At 45.2% G+C, this 27,445-nt stretch overlaps 1 protein-coding gene across 1 annotated transcript; it reads right to left on the reverse strand.

Annotated features, from left to right (window-relative positions):
• Window positions 1-3,236: 3,236 nt before the first annotated feature.
• LOC124417077 lies at window positions 3,237-26,495 on the reverse strand. The gene is made up of 5 exons (XM_046898233.1): window positions 26,484-26,495; window positions 26,115-26,174; window positions 23,360-23,765; window positions 6,029-6,142; window positions 3,237-4,367 (listed from the first exon to the last, which is right to left on the reverse strand). Exons 1-5 carry the CDS (start codon window positions 26,493-26,495, stop codon window positions 4,309-4,311), a joined length of 651 nt encoding a protein of 216 aa, XP_046754189.1. The 3' UTR covers window positions 3,237-4,308.
• Window positions 26,496-27,445: the final 950 nt, after the last annotated feature.

Below are 27,445 nucleotides of genomic sequence, written 5' to 3' on the forward strand. Positions count from 1 at the left end.
GCCCTACCCATGTGTAAAACCAGCAACTCTGGTTGTACATCGAGGAGACAGGGAGTAAGAACAAGTCTGCAGCCTGCACCTCACAGGCAGGTGTGATGGAGAAATCACCATTTAGCCTGTGGCCCTGCTTTGTCCCATCAAGGCACCCAGCACAGGAGCCATGCTTGCTGAGCTTTTGCCAGAGATGTCTGGTCATCCCCAGATCCCCTCTCCTCGCCAACAGGGCATGTGCTGGGCTGTTAGCCACAGCAGCTGATTTTCGTTGGGCTGCTGACAAGGCCTCAGAGGCTTGCCTACCAAGAGCAAAGAAACAACATATTTAACAGTTCCTCTCCTGCTATACTTTAGATAGTCAACCCTAAAAGCAATGGACTGAGCTACTTAAAAGTAATAACTCCTTGTACCTTTCTGTTGGGATTTTTTATTCTTTACTATTCTTGAAGCTCTTCTTGCATGAAGCATGAGGGGGGTTATCTGGAAGGGTATCAGAGAAATCCTCGTGTTTTATTGCACTTGGATCACACTAGCAGAGAACTGGAGAAGCTTTAAAACTTGCTATCAATCATTTGATGTATGCAGGAGGTTATCTTTACTGATATGCCTCTAGTAACCAACTGGAATGGTTTGTCTTTCATTATACCCTTTACAGGAGGCCTCTTTCACTGCACTTGAATGGTGGTAACAGTGAACAAACCTCATTTCCTAAATCAAGTCTATTGGATAAAATATACATTTTTTTATAAGTTGTAGCTGGCAGAAAACGTTCATCTGACACTGTTTTGGCTACAAGAATAGAGCAGTAGTACCGTAAGTGTCCTACAACAGCAAGCACAGGAAAGAGATGAGGGAACTTAATAGATTTCACTCCAGACAAAATTACTGTCGCTGCATCAGGATTGAATTCTTTGTTAACCCAACACTGTCATACCTGTTAGCATGAAAGAAGGCAGAGGTCATTTAGCACTACACTACTTACTGCACACTAGATACAAACCTTCCAGCTCCTGCAAGTGTTAAAGCTGGAAAGAGCAAATTGCAGCTGCATGCCGTGTTCCCATCTCAGGTCCTCTAGGCAGCAATTATAAAAACCAGTTGTGTTATCACTACATTTTGAAGTCGGAGTACTACCATGCTGATGTGTGGCTCTAAACGCAGCAGAGCTTGATCCATTAAGCACATAAAGGGGCCTGTGTGCCACAGGAGTCTGGCCTGAGCAGAGGACAGAAACCACAAACTCCCAAATTCAAAACCTGGGTTTCTTCCGCTGTTTGACCAACACTTCAGAACACATCCATTCATTTTAAATTTCTCACTCTAATAGGAATACATAGAAATGCTCCTTTCAGAGGTGTTGCATTGATTAATAAGCTTGTCACTGAGGATGGAAACTGCTACCTAAAGTGTTAAGCACTGTTAAATAATGAAATACCATTCTATGAATTCTAGTGGAATCCAGAGAACTTTACCAAAATGCATTGGTCTCATTTGCATATATACTCTATCTGACAACAGCGATCAAGCTGGTGAAAGTTAATTCAAACGTTTGTTATGCTCCGTGACTGCAGAAAAAAATTAAGGCAAAAACTCTGATTCACAAGGAAGAATTGTGCCTGCTGAAAAACCCTTAATTTCTCACATAGAGAGTACAAACTAATATTTCTTTCATCAAATTTGCACATGCCTCAGTGATATTTAGCTTAATAACTGTGAGGAGAAGGAAGAGTATTGACAAAGTTAAAGCACAGAGAAGCATTCTGCAGGAAAATGTCTAATGCTTTCCATTTCAGCCACATATCCTTGCTCGGGTTTCTTGGCAAACTAGAAAACATCTGGTTTAGGCGCTTCTAGCTCAGTTTTTCTGTGATTCACCTCCAATACCACATCACCAATGTGAATCACTGTGGACCACCTGAGACTTTCCTGCCATAGGAACTATGGACTACGACTATAAGCACTCATTCTAGATTCTCAGAGGACACATTATGGTTTTCCTCAAATAAAACAATTTGATGAATTTCTCTATTTCTGGATCATATCCTTCCTTTAGTGAAGAGTTCCTGTAGCAGTTTGGGACTAGAAGTTAGGTCTTTCAACTTTCATTTGTATGCCTTTGTTATAAAAACCCATTTTCTCTTCATCAGATTTGTATATAAAATAAAAGCAGTTGGGCGAGCCTGGAAGTCTCCAGAACTTCAAGAGCAGAGGCCACAGAGTCTGCAGACTAGCAGATGTCTCAGGAATGCACAGTACTTCCCTGGCACTGGATAACTCTGTGACAAAGTAAATAATTTTACACCCCAGATTTTTCTCTTTCAGGGCCAAGACTGCCTCTTAATTTCTGTTGGTGCTGCATCACCTAGTACAGTGGGGTTCAGGTTACCCTAGATGCTGCTGGAATATAGGCAGCGATGGCCTTCTCTCTGCCTCTTTTCTTCTAACAAACCATTTGGGGATGGAGAGATTTATATCTCTTCCCATTACATTGCTATGGAAAGTAAAAAGCAAATGAAAAAATAGTGGAAAAAAAAGCAACAGGCATCATTTCCTAACATATTTGTGTGAGTTCACATTTCACCAAGGGATTTACTATGCATCTACCACGAGTTGCTGAAAATGTGAGGTAGCTGTGAAACGCAATGTTCTTATGTTTACCAAGAACCACCAGCCCTTTGCCTTTAACAGAAGATCTGTAGCCTAAATAGGCAGCTTTAAGAGCTCTCCTGACTCAGTTGCAATCAAGATACCATCTACTTAAATAAGCATTTGTACTCCCAGTGATTTTAGGAGATGAATTACTGATCTTATTACCATGGTAAATACCCTTGAGGCAATGCACAGGCCAACAGAATATTGCTTTCTGCTGGTACAGTACCCATTTCCAGAAGAACTCTGGGAGTATTCCTAGCCATATGGTAATAATAAAAGATTTGCTTAGTGTGTATTTGCCAGAAAGTCCCATTTGCAGAAGTGGCTTTTAAATCTTTGACACTGTTCATGGGAAACAGCTTGTCAGCTATGAAAATATTCCTACCAGCTCCTGTGTATCAGCCTTACCAGTGGGTGCAGGGATCTGCAGGTGGCACCGCTCAGGACCAAGTGGAGACTTTTCAGCCAACACAGCGACATTACCCGGATGAGCAGAAGCAGTTCTTCCCCACTGGCAGTGCAGCTCATGGCCCTCTTTGAGGACAGTCCATTGCTCTCCTATTGCTCTGCATCCTGCAGGCAGTGGGAGACAGTGAGGGCTGGGGAGCTGTGGTGGGTGGGAGGATGTTTATTTATCACTGAGCCTTCATCTGGTCAGGAGGAGAAGTTGATAAAAACTGCTGCCTCCAGGGTTGCATTCTCTTTGGGAATAAGGAAAAGGTGAAGCTGGCTAAGGTCAGTGCACAGGAGGCCCTGCTGAAGGTGGGAGCACGTTGGCCATGAATTACCGAGCATCATCTGGTGTCACAGATAAGCAGAACGGGTAAGAGACTAGGCAGGCTCTACAATAAGGGATGGATTTAATTAACAATTGCTCAGAGGGAGCAGACCGTAGCATTTTGGCACGAGGACATCATACATCTGACAGTTACTTAAAGAGACAGGGAGCACCCTATTATAAAAAAATATATTACTTCTCAACGTTGTTTTAAAAATTACAGGAGAAACACTAACAGATTGCATTACCCCCTCTCTGCAGCGCCACCGGGCACAGCAGCACTGAGCTCTCGGCAGAGATTCTGCACCAGGGCCTATTTAAAAACACTGGTCCAAATTCAGTTCCAACAGCACAACTCTACTGAAGTTAGGCGCTTATGCAGATGTAACAGAATGCAGATGTTGATCCATATTAACTGAACTATTAAATACATCAATCTTACCCAACCATCTGACGCCTTGTCCCATTTTCCTATATTTCCCAAAAGTTTATATAAATTCAGCCAGCTGACGATTTGCAAGCTTCTGGGTAAGCCTCTTTTCGTCATTTCTTTCTTGGATTTCTTTTTTTTTTTCCCCCCCAGCTCTCTTTTTAAATGATTATTTTGACATTAAGTGAATCTTCTAAATATTTTGAAAGCTAAAGGTGAACACCACTGCACAGTTCTGGCTGTTTCTCCATTCAGACAGAAAAAAGAAAAAAAAATAAGAAAAAAAATAAGAAACAACAAAAATGATCAACCATCAGAGTTCTCTTATGTCTTTTCACATCCCCATAAACAAAACAACGCATTAAGTCACCAGCGCCCTACCCAGTGGGTCCACAGTCAGACAGGTGACTGATGAACATGTAACCGCATCCCCCAGGCGTCAGCATGGCTTCGGTCAATGGATTTCCTCCCGCAGAGCTGAGCATGGACACACCATTGCTGAAATGGGAATGCCTGGAAAATAGAAAAGTACATCCCTGAACACATATGCCCTCGTAACAGCCTCTGTTCTTCATTCACCTGAATGCAGCACTGCCCAGCCGTTGCAAACAGTCAATGAGGGGGAATATTATTTACTGATCAATCTACAGGAAAAGGGGTTCACGCAGTTCAGAGGTTCCCTGCCAGCAATGCATCTGATGATCTATTATACTCGTGCAGCTTTGAGCCCTCACAGCGCCGCGTACTTTGGGCCTTTTCACTGATGAGAAGACCCACCACAGTACCTTTGCTCTTCCCCAAACTCATCCATTTATTAGAGCCCATCCTGCAGGAGCAGATTGCGTTTTCTGAATCACAGTTAAAAATCAGTGCTGTAAATTATACTCCTAAAAAAAAAAAAAAAAAGAGGCCACAGCAAAAGTGTGACCTGAATGCATAAGAATTTTTTGAATGAATGGAGCCCTTAATATTTCATTTTGCCTAATGAAGTAAGGCACGAATGTAAAAGGATTACTATTCCTGTAACGTTAAATTCACACACACAAAGTGTAATTCATGGAACCTGGCTTTAATTTTTTTCATATAAATAATTAATGCTGCATTTAAAGCACGTTAAAATGTTTTATTTCTTAATCAGATAATTTGACTGAGAAACAAAGATGCCTTTATGTCCCTTTTCCTTGACTAGAGTTACTGTAATAAAAGTTCCCCTCCAGCTTTGGCCTTCACTCTCCGGTTTGCTGCTGCCAATTAGTTTTCTAAAGTCACTATTTTACAAAACGCTTCTCACTTTTTAAAAAATGTAATTGAATGTCTGCACATCACAGAGTTTCTTGTGTTCAGACACGGGGTGTTAAACATTCCTTCGGTTGACTTGGGTCAGCTTTAAAAAATCTCAGACGCTGAAACTTGAGAAGCGGTCGTGTGCTGCAGTGTTTTCTCCACATCCTGTTAAGTATTAAGCGGTTATTTAAAATAGAGTTGTTATACTCAGCAGCTGACTTAAAGTGCTCGATATAGTTTACAAGACGATTAATTAAATGAGAGCATTGCATGTGATGCACATGTATTTCCATAATCATTCACATTGGCCTATAGTTGCCCTTTAATTTTCATACTAATTAAAGTAACACATTGAACTGCAAATTGTAAATGGCTGCATTTCTCTGTAGATGTTAACACTGATGTAAGCTGAATGGTGAATAAAAAACCCCAGGAATTAAGCAGAGTGTTTTTTGACTCTGATCCATTCAAGTTTCTCTACTCATTCCATCACTGGACCACATCCATATTTGAACAAGACTGTGTTTTTTTCTGAGTGTTCAGCCTCATATTTTTCTGAGGTAGAATGTGCTTATTTTTTGTATTGTGGTGTCTAGCTAGTTGGGTTCCATCTGATAAAATAGAGCAGTTAGGCAGGGGTTGCAGTTACATATTTGGTTTTTAAAGTGGTAAAGGGACTGAGGTTTGTAATCTGCTGGGCAGGAATAAAGGAAACCAAATTGTGCAGCTATTTCACCAGTAGTTTTGCCCCTTATTACATCTGACTCATTATCCTCCTTGATTCTTGGTCAAACCTTGACACGGCTGACTTGGGATCTGCGATGCAAAACAGAGGGCTGCATTTTCAGGTCACGTCAAGGCAAGGGGAAGTTACTCCCTAAAACACTTACCAGGACTTGGAAGAGAGAAGCAGCAGATACGATTATCCCGCTGCTCACACAGCTGCTGGCATTTCAATTTGGCACACATCTGACGGGGACCACTGCATCCACCTCGATCAGTCCCTAGCACAGAATGGATATACGGTAATTGCTATTGAATGAGAAATAACCACAGACTGTAGGCATATGAAGAACACCTCAAAAAAAATTGTCAAAAAAAACCCTCTGTCAGGGTCAACAGCTCAAAAATTAACAACTAATCACTCCTTCCAATGTGTCCTCCATCTAATTGCTTCCATGATGAGGTGGCTTTTCTTTTTTTCCTTTCAGAAATGAGCATTATAAAAGATTTCTTTTTAATTTAAAATGAAAAATTCCTCCATTCCCAGGTGACCTATCCAAGAGAAATAATAATAAGCACTCGATTGCTCAGAGAGCATCAGCTCTCACACATATTACAAGGCTGAGTGTTCATGCTCTCTTACAGCCCCGGCCCCGCTCCCTTCCCGCAGTGTGTCCTATCTCCAGATCCTAACTTGGCTAGGCCCAAGATGTTATTTGTTAAAATTAACTTTCAGATCAGGCTGGAGTCAGCGTTCTTGGCAAGGAGGAAAGGAATGAAAACTGCAAGGGCGGGAGCAGCTTCGGGTGGCGGAGAAGAGAAGCTGCAGTCCAGAGTGGGGATTTTTGGGGCAGGGATCACGGCACAGCAGTGCTGTGGCAGGGCACAGGCAGCACAGCCATGTTTGCACCCAGCTGTGCCCAGTTTCCTTGGGCCCTTCTCACCAGCGTGCCCCTGGCTCCCAGCAGTGCAGGGCTAAGCCCCATTCCACCCTGAAGGGGCTGTCCCGTGACAACCCATGCCCCCTGCACAGTATCCCATGCGTAACCGGCATCTGCTTTAAGATGCAGAAACAGTTGTGACTTTGTGCTTTATCACAGCAAAAGTCTTCTGAAGTTTGGCCGTGACGATGCTGAACTGACACACAAAGTCATGCTGAGGGAAGACCGATAGGATACGGTAATAATTCAAGGCTCTTTTTTTCCCATCATAAACCAAATCTCCTATACATTTCTGGAAGATTAATTTAGATTTGTTGGAATTTTGAGTGAAGCACTGGAAAAGAGACTAAATTCATGGCTGGTTTCTACCTGACCTTAGCTACTACATCAGCCACCACTGCTCCAGAACACTGATATATGGAAATGTGCGTGTGCTTCAGCTTAATTACCTAGGGACTCTACAAAAAAAAAAGCTCTAAAATATCTTCATTCAAAATGTCGTTTTTCTGAGAGCCAGGCAATGGTGCTATAATCCACTGACAACTTAACCATGTATTTTATCAAAAAATAAGATATCCCCAAGCTATGTAGAGAGAGTCCTGCTTGCCTTAAGTGACACATGTAAACCACGTAAACATACAGAGCTAAGCAGCAGTCAGGGTTTGTTGGGTATTTTTCCTTTGAATGCTGCATTTTTAAGTTTGACCTCCAAATCTGTTGTGAGAAAGAAGAGATTACCAAGAAAACATACTCTAAAAGCAAGGGGCCTTGAAAGTTTCTGTCTCAGGTGACACAAATGGATGTGGCACTGGCTGTGTTTCAAGCAGAAGATCCAGCTGAACCTTCAGCCTGGGCACAGAGCTCCTACCCTCCTTGCATGCCCTGCCTTCCTTTCCTTTGCACTCTCCAACTAAATAGGGAGAGGACCTTCTCTCCCTCCACCACTGCCCACAGAGGTTGCCACAGATGGATGGCAGCTGGGTGCTTTCCCTGCAGGCAAGGCCAAGCTGAGCACAGTGCATCCTGAGCTGGAAGGCGCAGCCTGGACCCGGCTGGGTGCTGGGCGAGGCGCTGACACCAAAGCTGGGGGCCTAGTAAGTCTTTCATCTCTCCACAATCAGCTTTTTTACACAGCCTCATGACAGCTGGTTATGATGAGCAAATTAAAACTAATTTCAAAGTTACTCTTGGGCACAATTGTCAGGCTTTCCTTCAGGAAACTCTCTAAACAAGTGCTTAACTTTAAGCAGATGCCTAAATCCCAGTGAACACAGGAGGATTTATACACCTGCTTTAGCGCTTTACAGGGCAGGGATGGCCCCTAGCAAGCGGTGTGTCACATCCCCGTGGTCCCAACATCCACGTGGCTTATTCTCTCCCAGGCTGAAGTGCCAGCGCCCAGCCGGCTCCAGGACCACAGCCCCACAACCAGGTTTTTATTTCAGTGCACATCCTGCTTTTCTGCAAACCTGCACAGCCCTGCAGGCAGCTCTTCTGCTAATGAGCTGCAGCGTGGAAACTCAAGCACAAGAGCTGTCTAGGAGGGCTCACAGTCACAAATTGCCACTCTTGATAGCAGTGCTGTTCTTTCAAGCCACAGAGAGCATGTCAGAACCATTTCTTGAAGTTGCAGCTTGGTCTTTTCTCCCCTTTTTATTCTCAAGAAGACTGTCGGCGCAGCCTCAGTGTGCCCAGAAAGCACAGGGAGCGCTGGTATTGGAGACTGCTCCAGTGAAATGGGGGCATGTTGGTGGTAATCTCCCTTTCACCGGATACAGATGAGCCTGCTCGGAAGCAAAATTAGCATGCTGAGAAAAGCTCTTCTCAACCTAGAGTAACGACTGCAGAGCTGGTGGGAGGAGAAGGGAAAGGGAAAGGGGAGGCTGGCACTGTGACAAGCAGCATGAAGCACTTTCTTGAGCATTAACACTGACCTACGTAAGACACAAAGTTATAAGGAATAGGGTCAGCTGAAAAACAGCAAGAACTTTTAGTGAAAAAAACTTCTATGTTTAATAAGCTTCCATTCATTCTTGTTACTTAATTGGAAAGCAAAACCAGAGTTTTCATTTCTCTATCTCTTTCTCTGCTGGCAAGAGGAGGATGGGAAAGGAAGCAGAAAAGGAAAGGGTCACGACTAAGCTTTCCGAGGTTTTTCCTTTTGATAATGTGACTTGCTTTCAATATTTTTTTATTACTTATTTTAACTAAAATAAAAAGCCTCCAGAAAAGAATTTGTTTTGGTTACAACCAAAACTAAATCTGATCTGCCACTGAAGAAAAAAGCCAACTGGCTCTAAGGAAGACAAGCTCTGTGGTACTATGCTTACATATTAAAGAGGGCACATAGAAGTCAAAAACGTACTGACAGACCAGCATAGGTCAGACCCACGAAAAAAAGAGAAAAGATTTTTAACAATCTTTCAGCCCTCTCTTTATTAGACCTTAATTAAATCAGTGGGTCAAAGCAACAGAGGAAAAAAATGGTTCAGCCGGGGGACACTAATCAACCCCTTTTGGTGGGCTGAAAGATCTGTTGAGCAAGAACTAAGCTTTAAGTCAGCATCTGCCTCATGTAACACATAAGCATAGGCATTACGCTGTAAGAAAAAAATATTTATAGGACTATCTTTTCTTGAAAATATAAAACGACTTATAAAAGGGAACACTGCTAATAACCATACGGTAAGCCAGTGAGCATGCTTGAATGAGGAAAACCAGGCAGATCTTTAGGTTTTGGTCTCAAACACCATCCTCACATACATTGTGTATGTTAGAACTCAGAGCTAACTCACTTGTGAGGACATGCAAACACAAAAATACCATCCATGTTATTCACAGCATACGTACAGCACGCTCACCCAGCAGGAGCCATGCAGTGAGGCCCTGCAGGCATAGGGCAGGCGCATCCATCCATCCCAGCATGAGCCCATGGGAAGGAAATGTGACTCAGCACCAGAGTTTTCTCCCACCATTTCTGGCTGTGGAGGAACTCAGCTGCGCCACAGTGGCTGTGGGTGTGCCTCTGTCCCCTGTGCCTGGGCAGTGGCTGGAGACAGGCAACTCCTCCTGCATCTCTTCCTTCTCCTGGGCTTTGCGCAGAACAGGGGGATCCTCAATTCCTCTCATTCTCACTCTAAGTAGAAAGCCAAGATGCAGCAAGCTCCTGCTGCAGTCCTGTAAAAGAAAATGCAGATTTGTTGCCTTCTTTATCTATGCCATGCTTGGAAGCAATCTTGCATCCTAATGACAACATCATAGACTTTGACCAAAGCGCACATCCACAGGAATAACTCTTCACGTGTGCAACAACCACCAATGAACAAATCCAACACTCAACATTTATCTATTCAATGGCCACAAATAACATCCTAAGCTAAGTGTTAACAACTGCACACGTTCAGATACTTTTGGCAGTGGTACTGCAGCACTGCAGAGGGACTTTCCCTCTCAGGTACCCAAGAAGCACATGGAGCAACAATACTGCACCATTCAGCCAAGGAGCACAGCAGCGTCTCCAGCTCCACACATAGCTCCGTGCAGCTTTCATGGCACAACATGTCAAGGAAACAAATATCACTACATTATCATACAATGCTTTGCCTTATTGCAATATTAATTATTTGTCTCTGCTGCTGAAAATACTGTTGCAGAAGGAAGTTAACACTGGCCAGGCACTGGGTGGGATTCCTTTCCTGGAAAACATGCTCTCAACAGGAAACCCAAACACAGTACTAGACAGTTATCTTAAGTAGATTTAAATAATTAAATCCAAAATTCTCCAACCACTTGCTGTTTCAAATTTATTTCTTTAATAACAAGCTTGTTTCAGAAACACACTGGATTAGGGTTTCATTTATTCAAAATTTAAGGTCTGTCCCACTTTGAGTGTTATTTTAAGTATTTAGGGGAATTTTTGTGCTTGAGAAAACGAAGAGATTGTTGCATTATAAATTAATTTCCTCTGCTATTGCACAGGCCATGCACAGTGCAGCTGTGAAAGCGCTGCAAGAGCCCCAGTAGTGTCCTCAAGCCCAGCCTACGCGGAGCAACCCAATTTCTCACACAAAGAGATGCTGGCCCTGTCTTACAGCTTCAGCCAGGACTACTTCCCAAACAGAGACCTCGACTGTGCCAAACAAAGGGAGCGCTTGGAGACGCCGAGGAGTGCCCACTAACAGCCACTGTCGTGCACAGGGGCTGAGCCCCACGGTGCTGCGTTATGTGGCATGAGCAGCTCGGCTACAGGTGCCGCCTCATACGGATGGGTTCGGTGCTGATTGCCCTCTGCATGAAGAATTTTACAAACAAGCAAGTTTCTTATACGTTCTTCCTCACCTCCAGGCATTCATATTCTTTTTAAGTACAGGAACGTTAATTAGATTTTGACCGCAGACCCCGGATTTGACTTACCCTGACAGGGTTTCCATTAGTGTAATCTGTAGGGGAATTCACTGTTTTAACATCTGTGCGCCTAAGGCCTATCTCACATTTACTGCTGCAGTCTGAAAAGCCTCCCTTGTACGGCTGTGTGTTTCTTCATGCTCCCAATTTCACAGAAGTCATTTCAGCACCAAACGGCAATTAGCAAAGGGATGGGCCTCGGCTGACATGAATGCAATTTATTGTTTTCCACAAGGCCCTGAACCAAGCAAACAAAGAAGGCAGTCTTGCTGTCTGGCATTTTATTAACTTGTATTGTGCGACGCACCTTACTGAAGGGAGATCTCCGAGTAAATTCAGCAGCCGGTATGCCGTAACACGCGTGCTTTTGAAGAATATTAATTTCAGTTCAATTAGACAAGTTTTGCGGGACCTCAGCCTCTAAAATAGGACAGCCACTTTTATAATTATCTTCTGCATTAACTTTATCACCGCCCGACTTTTTACATAAATGCAACCTTTCATCTTTAAAATGCCAACACTTCTTCAATTTTGGCAACCGTACAGCATGGCTAATTATTTGCTCATTATGTGTGGTTAACTGATGAATCATTAATAAATGAATGAATGGCTAATATATTTTTATGGTAATTGGAGATATAACTGATTGCAGACTTCCTTTGCTTCTCAAAACTGCCCTGAATGAGCAGTAGCTGCTTAATTGTTTACAGATGATATTTATGCCACTGACGAGCTCTTCCATCCCTGTGGCTCAGCAGAGGTGAGTCCTCCCTGTGTCCGTGCTCCCCTTCCCCGCAGCCGATGGGTACACACACCCCTCTTTGGGGAGGGTTTCCCACCAGCTCCCCATGACAGCCGTGAGCAGGATAACCAACACGACTGCACTGTCAGCATTTCCAAGCAATACCCGATCAGAAAATGGCAATCACACCCTTCTGGAAGCGTACCCCAGCAGGCTGGGTGTCTGCGGTGAGAACCGCAGATGGGGCAGAGAAATCAGGCCCTGGTGACATTTTGTTTTAACTCCACACTGCGCATTACAGTAAATGGCTTATATAACCTCTCGCTGCCAGTGCGCAGTTAATGAATTCAGAGATAATTGCTGGGTTGATTTCTTTCTTTCTTTTTCTTTTTAATAACCTATATTTCCATAAATCATTCCTAGGGTATATGGTTTCAAAACACAGCATTTAAACCTGCTTGACAATTCAAATTGAAAAGAAAAGATAGTATAATGGCCAAACAAGGCTCCTTTAGTTATGCACACACATCCCGAAGATTGAGTTAAAAATGCAAAGGAGATTACCAATTCTTAATTATAATTATTTAACCAGGTGGGTAGTTTCTCTAATGAACATTTCTATGAAAACAGAATAACTAATGACGGTCTTAAAGAAGCCTTTGTCTTCCCGTGTACTAATGATCGCATTTCTAAATATGCAGGAAGGCCCCCATGTACATTGCTAATGATAAGTAATTAAGCACCAGGCGTCAAAAGCTATAGAAAAGGGTCACGGTAATGCAAGAGAAAATTAAAAATGCAATAAAATAAGAAGTATAGAAAGATTAAATTTCTGGCTTCTGCAGGCCTGGCTATAAAGAAGTCTTTTCCCCCTTCAGTATAAACGAGGGCTGCTGTGGGGTATCAAAACAAAATCTTCTAGGTACTTTCATTAGGTTTTACTTGCCTCTGTGCTTGAACTCATATTAAAAAGAAGTGAACCACCCGCCATTTAAAACAGACGCTATATTCAGTAAAGCTGTAGTTTCTCTCAATGCTTATGAGAAATCATGATGGTTGAGATTATGACTCTCAGCAACCTCCTATGAAGCATTTCAAAACTTCTGATGAAAGAAAACAGGAACATGTGAAAAATGAAGCCTGATTTTGCTGGTTTTTTTTTTTTTTTTTTTTTTAAATCTGTAGCTCCATGCACAAAGGGCCATGGTTGACCCAAGGCAGACTCAGACCTTGGGCTCCCAAAGAGCTGACTTGAGCCTTTGTCTTTGGTACAGAAGCTGAACCAAAACCACGTTCATTCACCAAGCGTTAAAGGCAGTCTTCAAATCAAAAAGAAATGGGTTTTCTTTAGTCATAAAGAAAGAGTGCCCTGTGCTGGCATGCTCCAGGCCTCCCTACCACTGCCCATCCCTCTGCTCCCAGGCCTTATTTTCTGCAGCTGTTGTTCAGGGTTCAACAAAACGACAATATTGGTTGAAGGGAAATAATTCGCTATTATTATTTCTCAATAGAAGCAGAATTCAACTTTTTAAAACGTGGTGAGAGACCAGCAGAGCTCACATGGTAGGAGATGCAGCACAGCGGCTGCCCGCCTGGCACCGACCCCACGTACCCACCCACCTCACAGCATGGCCATCTCCACCCACCTGCCAAGGCCCTGCCATGGCACGGCTGCAGCCCTCCCAGCTCCCTCATCACATTCCATCATATTTCTCCAAACAGGATTTCTTGGCTTCGTGTCAGATTTAACCAATATGTTAGGTTAAAACACATGCAGTCCTCTGCTTAGAGCCAATGGACACCTCAGCCATAACTGCGAACAATGCCACGACATTGCTTTCAGCTGAAATCAATGAGTGCCTGGCATTTTCAGCCTTCCAATGCTTCCTTTTGAAAACAGTTTTGATGTCCGTTTTCCAGACAGGCCTTTCACACCAGTATGTCCATCCTGCCTGCTGCCCAGCCACGGCCAGGTCTCTCTCACGAAGCATTGCCACCATGAGACCATTCAGGGCAGGGCAGCACACAGCAACCATGCAGCCCAGTCTCCAATATTATGGGCAGCACAGCCCAGCCTGTCTGTTCAAGCTGTTTCATTCTGTCTGCAGCCGAAAATCAAATAACCTGAAATACAGCCTTTACGGTGAGCCACTGTGGCCCAGGCCCTGCCAAGCTCCACCCTGCACCAAGCACACATCCACCTTTTGGAGTGAAATGCCCCACACAAGGCATCCAGAAGGGACATCCCCAAGAGATGACACTGCTGCTGGCCCCACCATTTCCGCATGGGCCCAGGTCTGCCAGTGAGGACGAGCCCCTGATGCCACACGGGAACAGAATGGCTGCTGCAGGGGTCTGGAGGAAAGGGGACGAGCGTCTGCACTGCTGCTGGCAGCTGCTGGAACACAGGATGGATCAGAAAAGTGAGCATTGAATTACAGTTATCTTCAATTAAAAAAATGTTTATCTTTGAAAGCGCGTATCTGTTACTGACAAGCTCTGAAAACCACCACTCCAAGCCTGTCAGGAAAACCAAATGTTAAATGGAAAATATTTGCCAGGATTTAAAATTAGACCTACACATTACTTACAGATGTTTCAATGAAAAACACTTGAAACTCAACCACAGAGTAATAAACCCCACAATGGTGTATTTTTTTTATACTTCAAGTTAATTTTTATTATATAAGTAGCCATACGAAGAAGCCATTGCATACTGCTTAAATTAAATGTGGAGGAATGAAATCAGCAGTATCCCTTTACAGCATATGGTCCAGCAAATCAAATTACAAAGCTTTCCACATCTCATTAACTGCAATGAGTACAGTGAGATTTCTAATAAGTCACTTCTTTTTCATGTGAGAGGTGAGCAGTGACTTATTGTGAGTATTCTCACAGGATGACCCTTGTGCTGAAATTAAGAACTAATCTAAAATGGGAAAGGTCATTTGGTCAAGTCTGATCATAACATTTCCTCGTTATTGTTTTAGTTGGCATTGAAGCACATGCTTTCCCGGTGCACCAGCTGAAAAATGCCTTTGATAATTTCACTGACAGCGAGTAACCCACACACTGCCATTTAATGAGTTTGGGCAGGATTAGCTGACAATAAAGAATACAGTATAAATGTTTTCATAGAATGAATTCTTCAGCAGGAAAATTTCATACAGGCGCATTTAACTAATTTATTTGCATTTACTACCGAGACGCCAGCCTGAGCACCGCACCAGTGAGCACTCGCGCTCCCCATCCGGACAGCAGCCGCCCCAGTCACAGCCCCGTGCCCCGGGACCTGCCCCAGCTCACGGCCCACCTGTAATGGCGGCTCCAGTTGCAGCGGGCGCACCAAGGCGAGAGCCGTGTTCAAACACTCGCTTCCTCCTCTGCACACAAAAATCAAATCATCCTGCAGTTGCTCGTCATGTGGCTTTGCTTTATGTGGATTCCTGATTTAGTGGCAGATCTGGTCCAGGAACTGAGGCGTTCCTGGCTCCCCATCCGGGGCTCAAATCTCCGATCTGAATCCAATCTCCCTTCCGCCATCAGCCTGAAATTGTTTGCTATAGGATATGTTGACCATAAAAATACGGCGTAGTGCACAATGAGAGAAACATCTCAAGACAGTGGAAAAGAGAAAGCTCAGCCAGGCCAGCTGAAGCACTTAGGAGGAAAATCAACAGGCTGTTTTTAGCAATTACAAAGTTGTTGGCTGATCTGATGTAGCTGGGCAGGAAATTCCATAGTTTTTGGAAACCATTGACAAAAAGGTTCTGGCACTTCCAGTCTTCATTTTGTGCTTCAACAAGAGTTGTGCCCAAGAAGCTCGGGATGCGAAGAAAAATGGAGGGAAGATTTACAGATAGGTTTGGAGATGCGTCACCTTTAGCTGTAGAAGAAAAACTCTGCGACTGACTGAAAACCTCCTGACGAATGGCAGGGCAGTGGCAGGAATGCCATCATCCCGCCAGGATGTTTCACTTGGTTATTAACCCCGTGGAAAATTTTGGAGGACTATAAACCAGTCCTCAAAGGATGGATTTCTTATTTGGTCTAAAAACATTGCCTTACTTTTGTGCAGCCACTACTGAGAAGCCTGAAACCAAGCTACTGTTTAGATTAATTTAATTCCCCCTCAATGTTCATTAAATACTAAGCTGTTATTTTAGAGTATCTCAAAAAGAGTTACAAGCGTGAATTTTTGGAAAACACAGCATTGGAGAGCAAAACTCACAGTGCAGGGGATGTTCACATCGTTTCCTTTGGGCTATTTTAAGCACCTAATATTGAAAACATTCAGAAATCCTGAAGTCTTCAGGCCAGCAAGGACCTGCACCCGCCCCACGAAAAAGGGGCGCTGGGTGGGAGCACCTCCATCAGATGCCAGATGGCCACTGGCTCGCTTTGACCAGACGCTGAGCCCCAGGTCAGGAGCAATGAGGAGAAGAGCAGAAGGAGAGGGATGACAGGAGCCAGGAGGCTGTACTGGTCCACCACCCCGTGCAGTCAGTTTGTGCTTCCCACCCCCAAATGCAACAGCCAAGCACTGTCCTCACCAAGCTTTCCAAAACACTGGCTGTTTTGGCTGCTTTTTTAATGGGTTTTGTTTTGTTGGCTTCTTTTTGAATTGCATCTGAAACTTAGGGAGAGGTGGGAAAACTTTAAAAACACGAGTTGGAGTGGTGAGACTCAGACTGCAGAATGCCTGAAACAACAATCTTTTGGCAAACACAGACAACTCTCACATTTCTCGCTAGAATTAACTTTTGACCTCCGTACCTCAGAGAGTCAGAGTTTCAAAACAGAAAAGCAGTTTTGCATGGTGTGCATTAAATTACTGCAGTTCTCACATGCATACGGTTGGTTAATGATATATACATATTAAGGCCAGAATAGACAGTGCACTTTAGAACAACTTGATTTGCTTTGCCGCAATAAATTAAGCAGAATATGACACAGAATTTACTGAATAAAAGCTTCACATCTTCCTTTGTGCAATGGCTGTGTTGTACAGAGTAAAGCCCTTCTGCACCCCCACTTAGATGCCACACCTTGCATCTGCTGAACATCCACTGCAGAACAAGGGCAGGGTACGACGGCCCAACTGCAGGCCCTCAGAGAGCAAGGAGCTCATTTAAGAAGTCATTTGCCCCTCTCTGCTGAATTCATCTGATGTTCTTGACTGGACCTAGATACTACGTTTATCCAACACCGACATTCTGGGCGTATGGGGAAAAAAGGGAAAAAGCCACAGAGGTGATAGACTTGAGCACAGCACTCTGCAGCTGCCTCATTGGTTCAGGAGGGAATCATATCTGAAACACAGGGAGCACCGTGTGAACCCGCAGCTCTCACTTTGGGCGCTGTGGAGACCCAGGGCGTGTGGCATTGACACCAGGTCACCCTCCCAGGCTCATCAAAGCCACAGCTGAGCAAAGCTATCATTTTCCAAACCTCAAATGTAGGCAATTGCTATTAGCATTTCTATGCATGTTTTACTTTAAATAGTTGCTGGCTGCTCATCCTTCCCGTAGCTGAAAATTACCTACCTACCTAAACGCATACACTTGTTATATATGCATAAGCTATTTTAAAATAAATATATGCAGGCATATAACACAGACAGACAAAAGTTCTCCAATGCTTTTTCCTGGAGGGGCAGTAAGACAGAAATATTTAAGATGATTCAACACTGGACGGCTCGGCAGATGCATCCAGCATGGTGCAAGACATTAACGTCTGCTGACTCATCATCGGAGCTAATTCCTGCCTGGCTCGTGTTCCCGTCATCTCAGCAGCAATTTAGTACTTGGTAAATTTTCTCTCATCAGGAGTAAATGTTATCACAGACTTGTGATTATGTGCTATTTGAAACTGGTGGAGCTAAAGCCATGTGTGATAATAAAAGGTAATTGTTTACCTTTGAAGCTGATATCTGTGGCCTTTGCCGTGCTCTGCAGGAAATTGGGCCAGAGCGTGGCCGCTCGAGCTGTGCTGACACCCCTCTCCAGGGCGTTAAAACAAGGAGGGCCATGCCACGTGCAGAAGTTGAAACAAGCTGGCGGCACCTTTATAGGCTTGTTTTCCCCTCCTGTGAGAAGCTGAACACAATAAAAAACTCAGTAAGTAAGAAGCTCCCCTACTATTTCACATAATTGCTGGCTAGCAATTGTACACGGTCTTGGGGGTACAACCAGGCCACAGCGCGGCCACTGTCACCTCCATGTCTGGGATGGGTCACACCAGCAGCCCTGTGGCCAGTGATGGACAGCCCACAGGAGACAGCGCTCTGGGTGCTCCAAGGGCCACTTCACCTTCGGCAGAGAGAAGCTGGGATGTAGTTTCACACCAACTGCAGGAAGAGGAGCCACTGGGGCCACCATCCTGCCCACACCCAGCAGCAGGCGCTCCAACCAACAGGAGCTCCTCAGCTAAGAAAGAGGAAAAGGTATAAGTACGAAATACCAACTAAAGGGATTTTGTGTTTGTAACACATGTTATTAACACGCTGTTAGCTTTCACAACTCATTTTCAGGGGATTATAACCATTCTTCACAGAAATGGCCAGGGAGATGAGAAGTATCGACATTTCTGCCTGCTTTTCCTTATTCTTCCTATTCCTCCCAAACAATCCACATTGGAATTCATAAATAAAGACATATGCACATTTGGAGCATGTTCAGATCAATTATCCCACATCTTCTTTTTGGAGCTGAGAAGAAGGTATATTGCCTAAACACTAATGCCTATGGATCTTTAATATTAATGTGATGCTCAAGAGATAATTACTTCTCATGAACCGGAATGAGTCTGGCCAAAAAGGCTGAACACATCCAAAATTCAGTTGATTTCAGCACAGCTAGTTCTGGTTGAGGCTTTTTCTCCCCCATTGGACACACTGCCAGATGTAATAGAAATAAGCCCCACTGGAACTGGCTGAGGATATGTATCATATTCTGATTGGTACCAGATTTGCAGATTATTGGAGGGTAATTTACTGAAAAACAAAAGTCCCTTAAAATACCATTATGGTTCAGACACAACCCCCATGAAGTCCTGAGGCAGACCCTCAGATGGAAGTAAACCTCTTGCCCGGGCACAGGATCCCAGAGGGAAGCAAGAGGAAACCACTTACTGTAACCCCTACCCATGGCTGAATGCAAGAAAATGTTGGCGCCAATGGGGCTTCTGGAGAAAGAAGAAAACATTACGTTTGGATTGAACTAAAACCTAGAAGCAGCAGATCTGTGGCTGTACTTTTTGAGGGTAACCTGCAGGGAACAGCATAGCTGAAAGCCAGAATGAAGGATGGTTTCCTGCATCTTCTTATCACTTTATGGACGGAGAAGGGTTTTGGTCTCTATCTCATGGCACTGGAAGGGGACAGCCATGGCACACCTCCTCTGCGAGGTGACACCGAGCTCAGATGATGGGCATACAGCAGGTTCAATCCTGCAGCCCAGCACATGGCTCCTTGCCAAGGGAAAGCTTTGCAGAAAAAGCTGCCCAAAAGAGGGGTGGGAAGCAGGGAAAGGATCTCCTCAGCAGTCCAGCTCTGCCCTTGCTCCTCCGTCCTGCTGTGGATGAGTCATGTACGGAGCCGGAAAGGAAATAAATGCAAACACATGGCAGTCAAAATGGCTTTCACAGAAAAGAAAACACCAGGCTGCAGCTGATGCTGGTGTGCAGCACGGAGCTGCTCCCTCGTGGGATGGGCACTGCTCAGCACACAGCTCTGTGCAGCCGTCTGCAGCAGTATGGGGACTTACGAATGTTTCCTGACTTGCCAGAACTGTGTGCCAAGCTGAGCTGAATACCTCATCTCTCCATTGCTGGGTTTCAAATGTTTGAATTACGTAGTCCTGCTTAACCCAAGACAGGCTGGGAGAGGGAAAAAGGGGTAAAACTACAGGTAAAAGGCAATGCTGGATACTAGAAGGACCCATCTAACTTCTCATATTCAGCACAAATATACACTTTAACACATAGGCTGCCAATTCAGATCTGGAAACCTATGCTTATCCTGTGCCACTTCTATTTGGCCTACTCTTACAAGTATTGTCTAACGGTCTTTAAGGGCACGACCATGCTCTCACCTTTCCACAGCAGCTCTCTGTAAAACGAGGCAGCAGCTCACACCAGCTGTGATGGAGCAGCAGCTGAGATCCTGCTGCAGGAGCTCTGCTTCCTTGGCTTTGGGCCAAGCTGGTCTTGCTCCTCTCAGGCAGTACCCTTGCAGCTTCTGCTGCTCTGACTGCAGCGTAAAACACCCACACAACATCTCCACACCTTGTCTCTTGGTAGTCTGACAGCACCTCCCCAAGAAAGCTGTACTTCCAATAACAGCTCACAACGTTTGATGGGACAATGGACAGAAAATTATCTCTCTTGGCAATCTCTCTACTTCCTTCCCAAACTGATGGCACTTTCTACAAATCATGTAGATACTGCACCATACCGGTCAACACAACGACTTTTACCAGACTCCTTTACAGATGCAGAATGGATTGTGCCACGTCTTGTTCATTTCACCACACCTTCCCATAAACAGTGGTTGTCTCTCTCAGTGACACAACATGACTCCAAAGTTAAATAAAATACTCATGATTAAAGATACTCACAGAACGGGGCCTCAACACTCAAAATGCCCAAGAGATAACGAATTTCAACCCACTAATACCAGCACTTCAAGACTGAGAGAAATTCAGGACTCATCCCCACAAACACTCTCCATTTGCACAGCACATTCAGGCATCTCAGGCTCTCATTTTGCAACACACTGCAGGTGTGAAGGTGTAAGAGAGCAGCCAGTCCCGGTGCGCTTTGTTAGCATGAGGCAAGGCGCTCTGCTCAGCTTTTGCATAATGACTCAGCCACGATTTTAAGTATTCAATTCTACTTGTATGACTTTTTAAAATTCTCAGCAATATAATTATACTGATGGGAATGCAGAAAGATAATTGCTTTTAGAGAAAAGTTTCTCTTTTGTTTCACATTCATCTGGCTTCCATAAATAGAACGAGAGACCTTGAACAGCAGCAATATGCATCCGTGTGTCTCCAGCTATTTATTTACAAAGCTAGACTTTGACAAATGTAATTTGTTCAATAAAATTAAAAAGGATGCACGATAATTCATTTAGACAAAAAAGGCTCGAAAAGGAGCGTCAGCGGGAACGTGCCTCATCACGGGGAGGATCAGCTGATTCCCAAAGAACTGGCAGGTGCTCTCCTTTTGGAGAGCAGCATCGAGGTAGCGCTTCGGAGAGTGAAGGAGCGAGGTAGGAATTGGAGCAATCTTTTATTCAGGCAATAATTATACAAATTAGATCTATGAAAGCCCGAGAATGACTGTGCCTTGAACCCTGTCTGTGTGCATAGAACAATGGAGAAATTAATAATTAAATCTATTACATATGCTCATAACTCAGCACAAAAGATACTTCACCAGCTCAAACAATTCTGCATTTTCATTTGAATAAAGCTTTCACACATTTTTTCTCATTATGTATGTATTATATTTTAAATTTAACAGCTTATTTTGTTGCCTTTATGCCTTGAATTAATAAGGCCACTCTTTAATGCACTAACGTTGAATAGCATTAGCATGCTTTACAGTCATTACTTGGGGGGAAGGGGGGGGAATCCCTAGTTTTCCAGCGCCAAAATCAATTTGCCCATAACTTCCTGTCTCTCATAACCTCTGCGAGCATAACTCAAAACTTGGTGCAGCTTTCCTACAACAGGACTTGTTTATACGTTCTGGCTGTGGGCAGGGCAGGATCTGAAAATCAGGCTACACTCTAAGTTTGCACAGACAGCTCAAGAACAGACTGAAATCTTCGCAGCCGGTTAAAGCAATTAACAGGCCAGATACGCCAGCCGAACGCTATTTCCCTTACAAGGAACGATTTAGCCCCAGAAACACAGATGTGGGTTCTGACCCAGGGCTGTTTTCCTGCTGGTAGGGCAGCGCCGAATGGAGGCAGCCAGGGGCTGGGGCTGGGCTGCAGCACCGCAGCACTAAGGGCGGACAGAAGAAGAGATAGGAGAAAACACACCGAGGGTCCGGGGATGTGAATTACCCCGAGTTCCCCCCGAGCCCCACTGCCTAGAGTGAGGCCATCTCCAGGCCTGCACAGTCTGCAGCCCACGCAGGCCCTCCGAAGGCTGCCAAGTCAAATAACGCTAATTGCATTACAGATCGCGAGCAGAATTCAACGTCCTTTTCAACTAAACCGAAGCCTTTCCATTCCCATTTTGTTCGGGGATTTTAAGCAGCACGCATATTCCCACCACCGAGCAGGATATTAGGTCAGGAAAGGGGTGGTGGGTGCCCATTCAGAGACCAAAAAACAGATCTGTAAACTCGAGAAACCAGAGTGGGAAGCGGAGGGAGGGTTACAGACTGACAGCCGTGGAAACAGCCACCCTGGCAGAGCTGGTGCCCCATGAGCACGGCCCAGGGGCGGCAGGAGCCCAGCGTGGGCTGGTGATGCTCGTGGGGCCTGGCCATGGTGGGGCATTGCAACTCCTACTCCCGGCACGGGCCCACCATCCCCAACCTGACACCACCCAGTACTGAAGCACTCTGCAGCTATTGGGATGGCTCCGTTATCTGCAGCTCCAAGAAGAAATGAACTCTTGGAGAGAGCAGAACTCCTGACAAACCTCCCACTGTCCTGCCACACGGAAAGACTCCTGAAAAGCCCTTCAGGACCGCCAGCCTCATTCTGCCAGCTGCAATGTAATACACACTTACAGCGCAGCATCCCTGCCCTCCATGCTTCTGCCCAACAGAGGCGTTCCACCCAGGGTTATCACTGCTCCTTCATACAACACCATACAGCTCAAAGGAGCAGCGAGAGGCCAAGAACTATGCCAAAAAGCTTTGGGAAAATAAACAGTGTCAACGTGCTCCTTTAAGCATCATCGTGACAAACTCACCGTGCAGCTGGGAGATAAAGCACAGCACTTTAAATACCCAAACTAATCAATAGGGAGAGCCGAGCGTGCAATCCATTTTCTGAGAAGGGCAACCTCTTAACGTTAATTCTTCATTCATATAAATACAACACCAGGGCGGTTACTTAAAGCGGCCCTTCGTTTGAGTAAGGTAATGGGGCTCAATTTAGCGCTAAAACCGGTCACAGAAAGGCTCCAGAAGGTTCTGCTTAAAACAAGGCGGAAACCTGAACACAAAACGCCAAAGCGACGCCCGCAGTTGCCCCGCGGGGCGCTGTGCGGGGGGCGGCCGTATGTGGGGGGGGGGGCGGCGGCCCCTCAGAGCCGCTCCGTGCGCGCCACCTAGCGCCGTACTGCCGGCCCGCGGGGCCCTCAGCGGGCACAGCGCCGGGCGGTCGTTCCCGAAGCCCCCGGTGCTTCCATTTTGCCCTCAATACAAAAAGAAAGTACCTTTAATACCGTTCAACCGCAAAGAGCCGCTGCTGTGTGCGTTACCCTCGCGTCCAAAGCAGGCCCAGAGCCGGTGGGGAGGGCGGCGCTCAGGGACACCGCAGCTGCAGTCTGCCACGGGCAGACAGATCACCCCATAAAAACAGCGAGGCTTCTTTGGGCGGGGGCAGAGGCACAGGGCAAAGACACGGAGACCCACGGGTTCACTTAGGGGTTTACGAGGAGCCCACGCGGCCCCGCTGCTGCAGGCCTCAGACGGGGTGCCGCCTCTCTGCAGGGGCTGCCGCTGCCCGCAGGTGATGGAGCGGCGCCTCCGGGGGCGGCACGCGGCGGGCCCGGCCTGGGAGCAGCGCGGGAGGGACGGCGCGCCCGTCGACGTTGACGTGTGTCTTCCACACGAGCCAAGCTAATTGCACACGTCAAAAGGAAAAAGCAACGCATGGCTTTCGTCCGCTCCCGATAAGGATCAGATAGGGCTCTTCCTGTCTTCTCCAGCGGCCCTTCCTCCCGCCGAGCGTGCAGAGGAGGGGGAAAATACCGCTCTGAAGGTTAGGTAATGGCCTAATTAAAGCTGAATTCCAACCCCAGAGCTGCGGCCCTGCCCTCTTCAAGCGCGGTGCCGGGTCAGGCTGTCAGCGCTGGATTGGCGTGCTCATGCTGTTAGCGCACCCCCAGTAACGTGCTCTTTGGCTTAACGGGGGTCATCCGACACACAGGTTCCTACATAACTGCAGCAAGTGCAAAGCCACGCACGTCAACGTTAAAGTTGTTGCTGCCCTATAAAAGGCACCATCCCCACACTCCAGGCGTAGCAAGTGTTCAGAGGCCATCAAAGCACGACCCTGCAGACACCACCTGTGTGACTGGGCGAGGGGGTGCGGCAGCGGCCTTCGAAGCACACAGCTGGGCAGAGCTAATCCTCTTGTTTGAGAGCCCCAAAGGGCACGTGGCGACCCTGTGGGTGTGTGCAGCCCTGCAGGTATTGTTTCATAAGCAAGTGGGATGCTGCAGCACAGGAGCGTGTTTACAGCAGAGACACTTTGGAAGTAAGGGGAGGTATTGTGCCTTTCGAACACTGCGTGGCCTGGGCACAGGTGCTGGGCAAGGTTTTGGTAAAACACAGGCCTGAATACATAGCAAAATAAAAGGTGGGTTTTTTGTTTGTTTGTTTTGCATGACCTCAGACCAATATACTCATGCTTTCATTTTGCTGAGGCAGGGGAAGATGCTTTCTTTTCCAAAACCAAGCAAAGATAATGCATCTTCACCCTAGCCACCGTTAGTGGAGTTTGGACAGGAGGGATGCTGATCTAGAAATGCAGGTGGGCAGATTCTGCACAGCACAGTGTTCTCTGTCTCCCCAGCTGTTCCCACCTGCTGCACGTACTCCAGCACAAGGCTATCCCAAGCATACATTACAGAATAGTCTGAAATATCTTTCTCCCAGTGGCTACAGGTGTCTAAGGTGATCAGATCGGCTTTTCTGACTTTTATCCTCTTGGTTATTAAAGTGGTTATTACAGCAGACAAATGAAGAATGTAATCACGGCAATTCTTTCCTCTGATCACATGAAACCACAAAAGCAAGAATCAGACACGGGGGGGGGGGAGAAAAACAGGTGCAATTGCTGCACCACCCTCCCCAGCACTGCAGCACACACAGCTATTTCTGTTCTGATCCTTTTCCAAATGAGTCAGAGGAGTTCCACCTTCCAGGAATTTGCTGCCTGTTTCCCACTTCAGGAGTTAGAGCTTATTTGGAGTCTTGGAGAGCAACATCTTGTGCCTTGATATAGCTTCAGCCAGTAGCAGTGGGTTTGAGGCACTCTCAATTTGGCAGCTGTGACCAAATGGAGAGCTGCAAGTACAGAGCTCCCAGACACCCACACCTGTTCCTTGACCCTTCCCTGCTGCCTGGAACATGACAAGCGAGTACAAAAATTAAGTTATGCATGAAGACAAAATTTTATGTTATTATATTAAAATGCTAGAGGTTAGTACACATTAATTTGAAGCATTAGTCATGCCAAGGTAGAAAGTTACATGGGAGGAAGGCTAGTGAGGAGATGTAGGAGGAGCCCTTCAGCAAGGGTGTTTAATTCTTAGCTTTTCCACAGTGTTCTTGCATAACTGAAGGCAATTCACCTACACCAACATCCTTGCTCTATTTCTAGGCACCACGCTTCTGGTTTAGGAGGGCAATGGAAAGCCTGTTCTCCTAACCTCACTTTTATTTTAGCATGGTGTTTCAGTATCAAACCACTCTCAACAGGCATACTCACCAGGCCAGGACCCAGCTGCTCCCGTACCTGATGGCCAGCAGAAGAGGGAATCCAGCTGAGTTGCTCCCACCCCTGCACAGCACATCCGTGCTGGAGCACCATTAGATCCCTGCCCAGTGCCGGGGCTGAGCCTGCACACAGGCAGCAGGGAAGACAAGAAGATCCTCAGAACAGATAAATCTCACCCATGCTTCAATGCCTCATCTCTAATATGGATAACTACCAGGTTTTCTAATAAAAAGACTGCAAAAGATTAAGTGGACTCTATTAAATGCCATCCAGTAGTAATTGGGTATTATGGCAGCCACATGCCGATACTGCTTACCAATACAGGTTTCCTTTTGATCTGTAGTACTATTGATTTATGTGCCAATAAAATTATTTATGTGCAGTAATGCTGACACTTCTTACACCAAATCATCTACAAAGAACAAGAATCCATGCTACTCCTGATAGGAAAAGAAAGCTCTTACCTGATGGAGAGTCTTCTCTCTAGCAGATGGATGATGATGACGACAAATGCCCAGAGATGGCTAGAAGGATGAAAAGCAAAAGATGCAGGAATGCACTGCATCTATGTTAGTCGAGTTACTTCGTGTGTGTTGGGTGAAACATCCATCTCTGATGAGAAACAACAGGGAAGCTGCTTAAACTTCTCACGCTGTGTGTCATTTGGCCAACTGGAAAATGACCATTCCTAGAAGCAGACACTGATATTCCACGGGTAACATCTTCTGTGCTTTTCAGTAGACAAGCCTTTGCCCACCAGCCAGTTTTGCACTTAAGTTGCATGTTCTTCACAGAAACTGGGGGGATGAGCAAATGCTGCTAATAAAACTTACCATTTGATGCATTTCTTACAGTAAGCTGATGTGTAGGTTGTTGCGGCTTAGAAGCCAAACTGCAGAACCCTAAGAAACACTTTAATCCGGATGGATTTCAGAGTGGAATCCTATTGTGTTTTGGTTTTTTTTAAGTGATGTGGTTTTTTTTGCTCCAGCTTTGAGCAGGTGGAGAATTTGGCTTTGTTTTTCATTTATATTGCTTTAACAATGATTCTCAAAGTCTTTAAGATTTTGTTACTGGCCTGCTTTTTTATGGCAGTGACATCATACAAAAACCAGCTATTTATTCCTTCAGGGTTCTCACTCCCCTCCGCCTGATTTGGGAGAACAGCAGTATGGGATTTTTTGATTTATATGGAAAGAGGAAACCACCCTGGGCAAAAAAAGTCTACAGTCAGCAGAAGCAGCACTTTGTCTTCAAAGACTTAGATACAGGACTCCCAAATGATTAATGCGCCTAACTCACATTTTTCTTGCAGATGTGATTACAAAAGAGAATGTGGAGAGGAAATGATTTTAAAAAAATTGTTGGAAATGTATTTTCATAACAAGAAGCAGGAGCAACAGAAAACAATTTTCTGGCTGGTTTTACAAGAATAAAGATTTTCAGATGCCAAATTGTGGGTAGATGTTAATATTTAAGACACTAAAACTAGATAGTCTACTTTCCTAGAAAGTTTCTGGTATTTGTTCAACCTGAAAAAAAACCACCAACCAACCAACCAACCAACCAACCACTTTTTTAGATAACTACATTAACCTAACAAATATCTCAATTCAAGCTCCATGTTTGAAAAATTGCCAAATAGTGTTACCCCAACACTAACTTTGCATTGCTTCTATGCATGGAATATCATAGACTCAAGAATTATAATATGGCTATGATACCCAATTCCCATTTCCTGTCTTCTACAGCATAGAATCATAGAATGGCCTGGGTTGAAAAGGGCCACAACGAT

This window comes from Gallus gallus, chromosome 8 (genome assembly GCF_016699485.2).
Source record: "Gallus gallus isolate bGalGal1 chromosome 8, bGalGal1.mat.broiler.GRCg7b, whole genome shotgun sequence".
Taxonomy (NCBI): domain Eukaryota; kingdom Metazoa; phylum Chordata; class Aves; order Galliformes; family Phasianidae; genus Gallus; species Gallus gallus.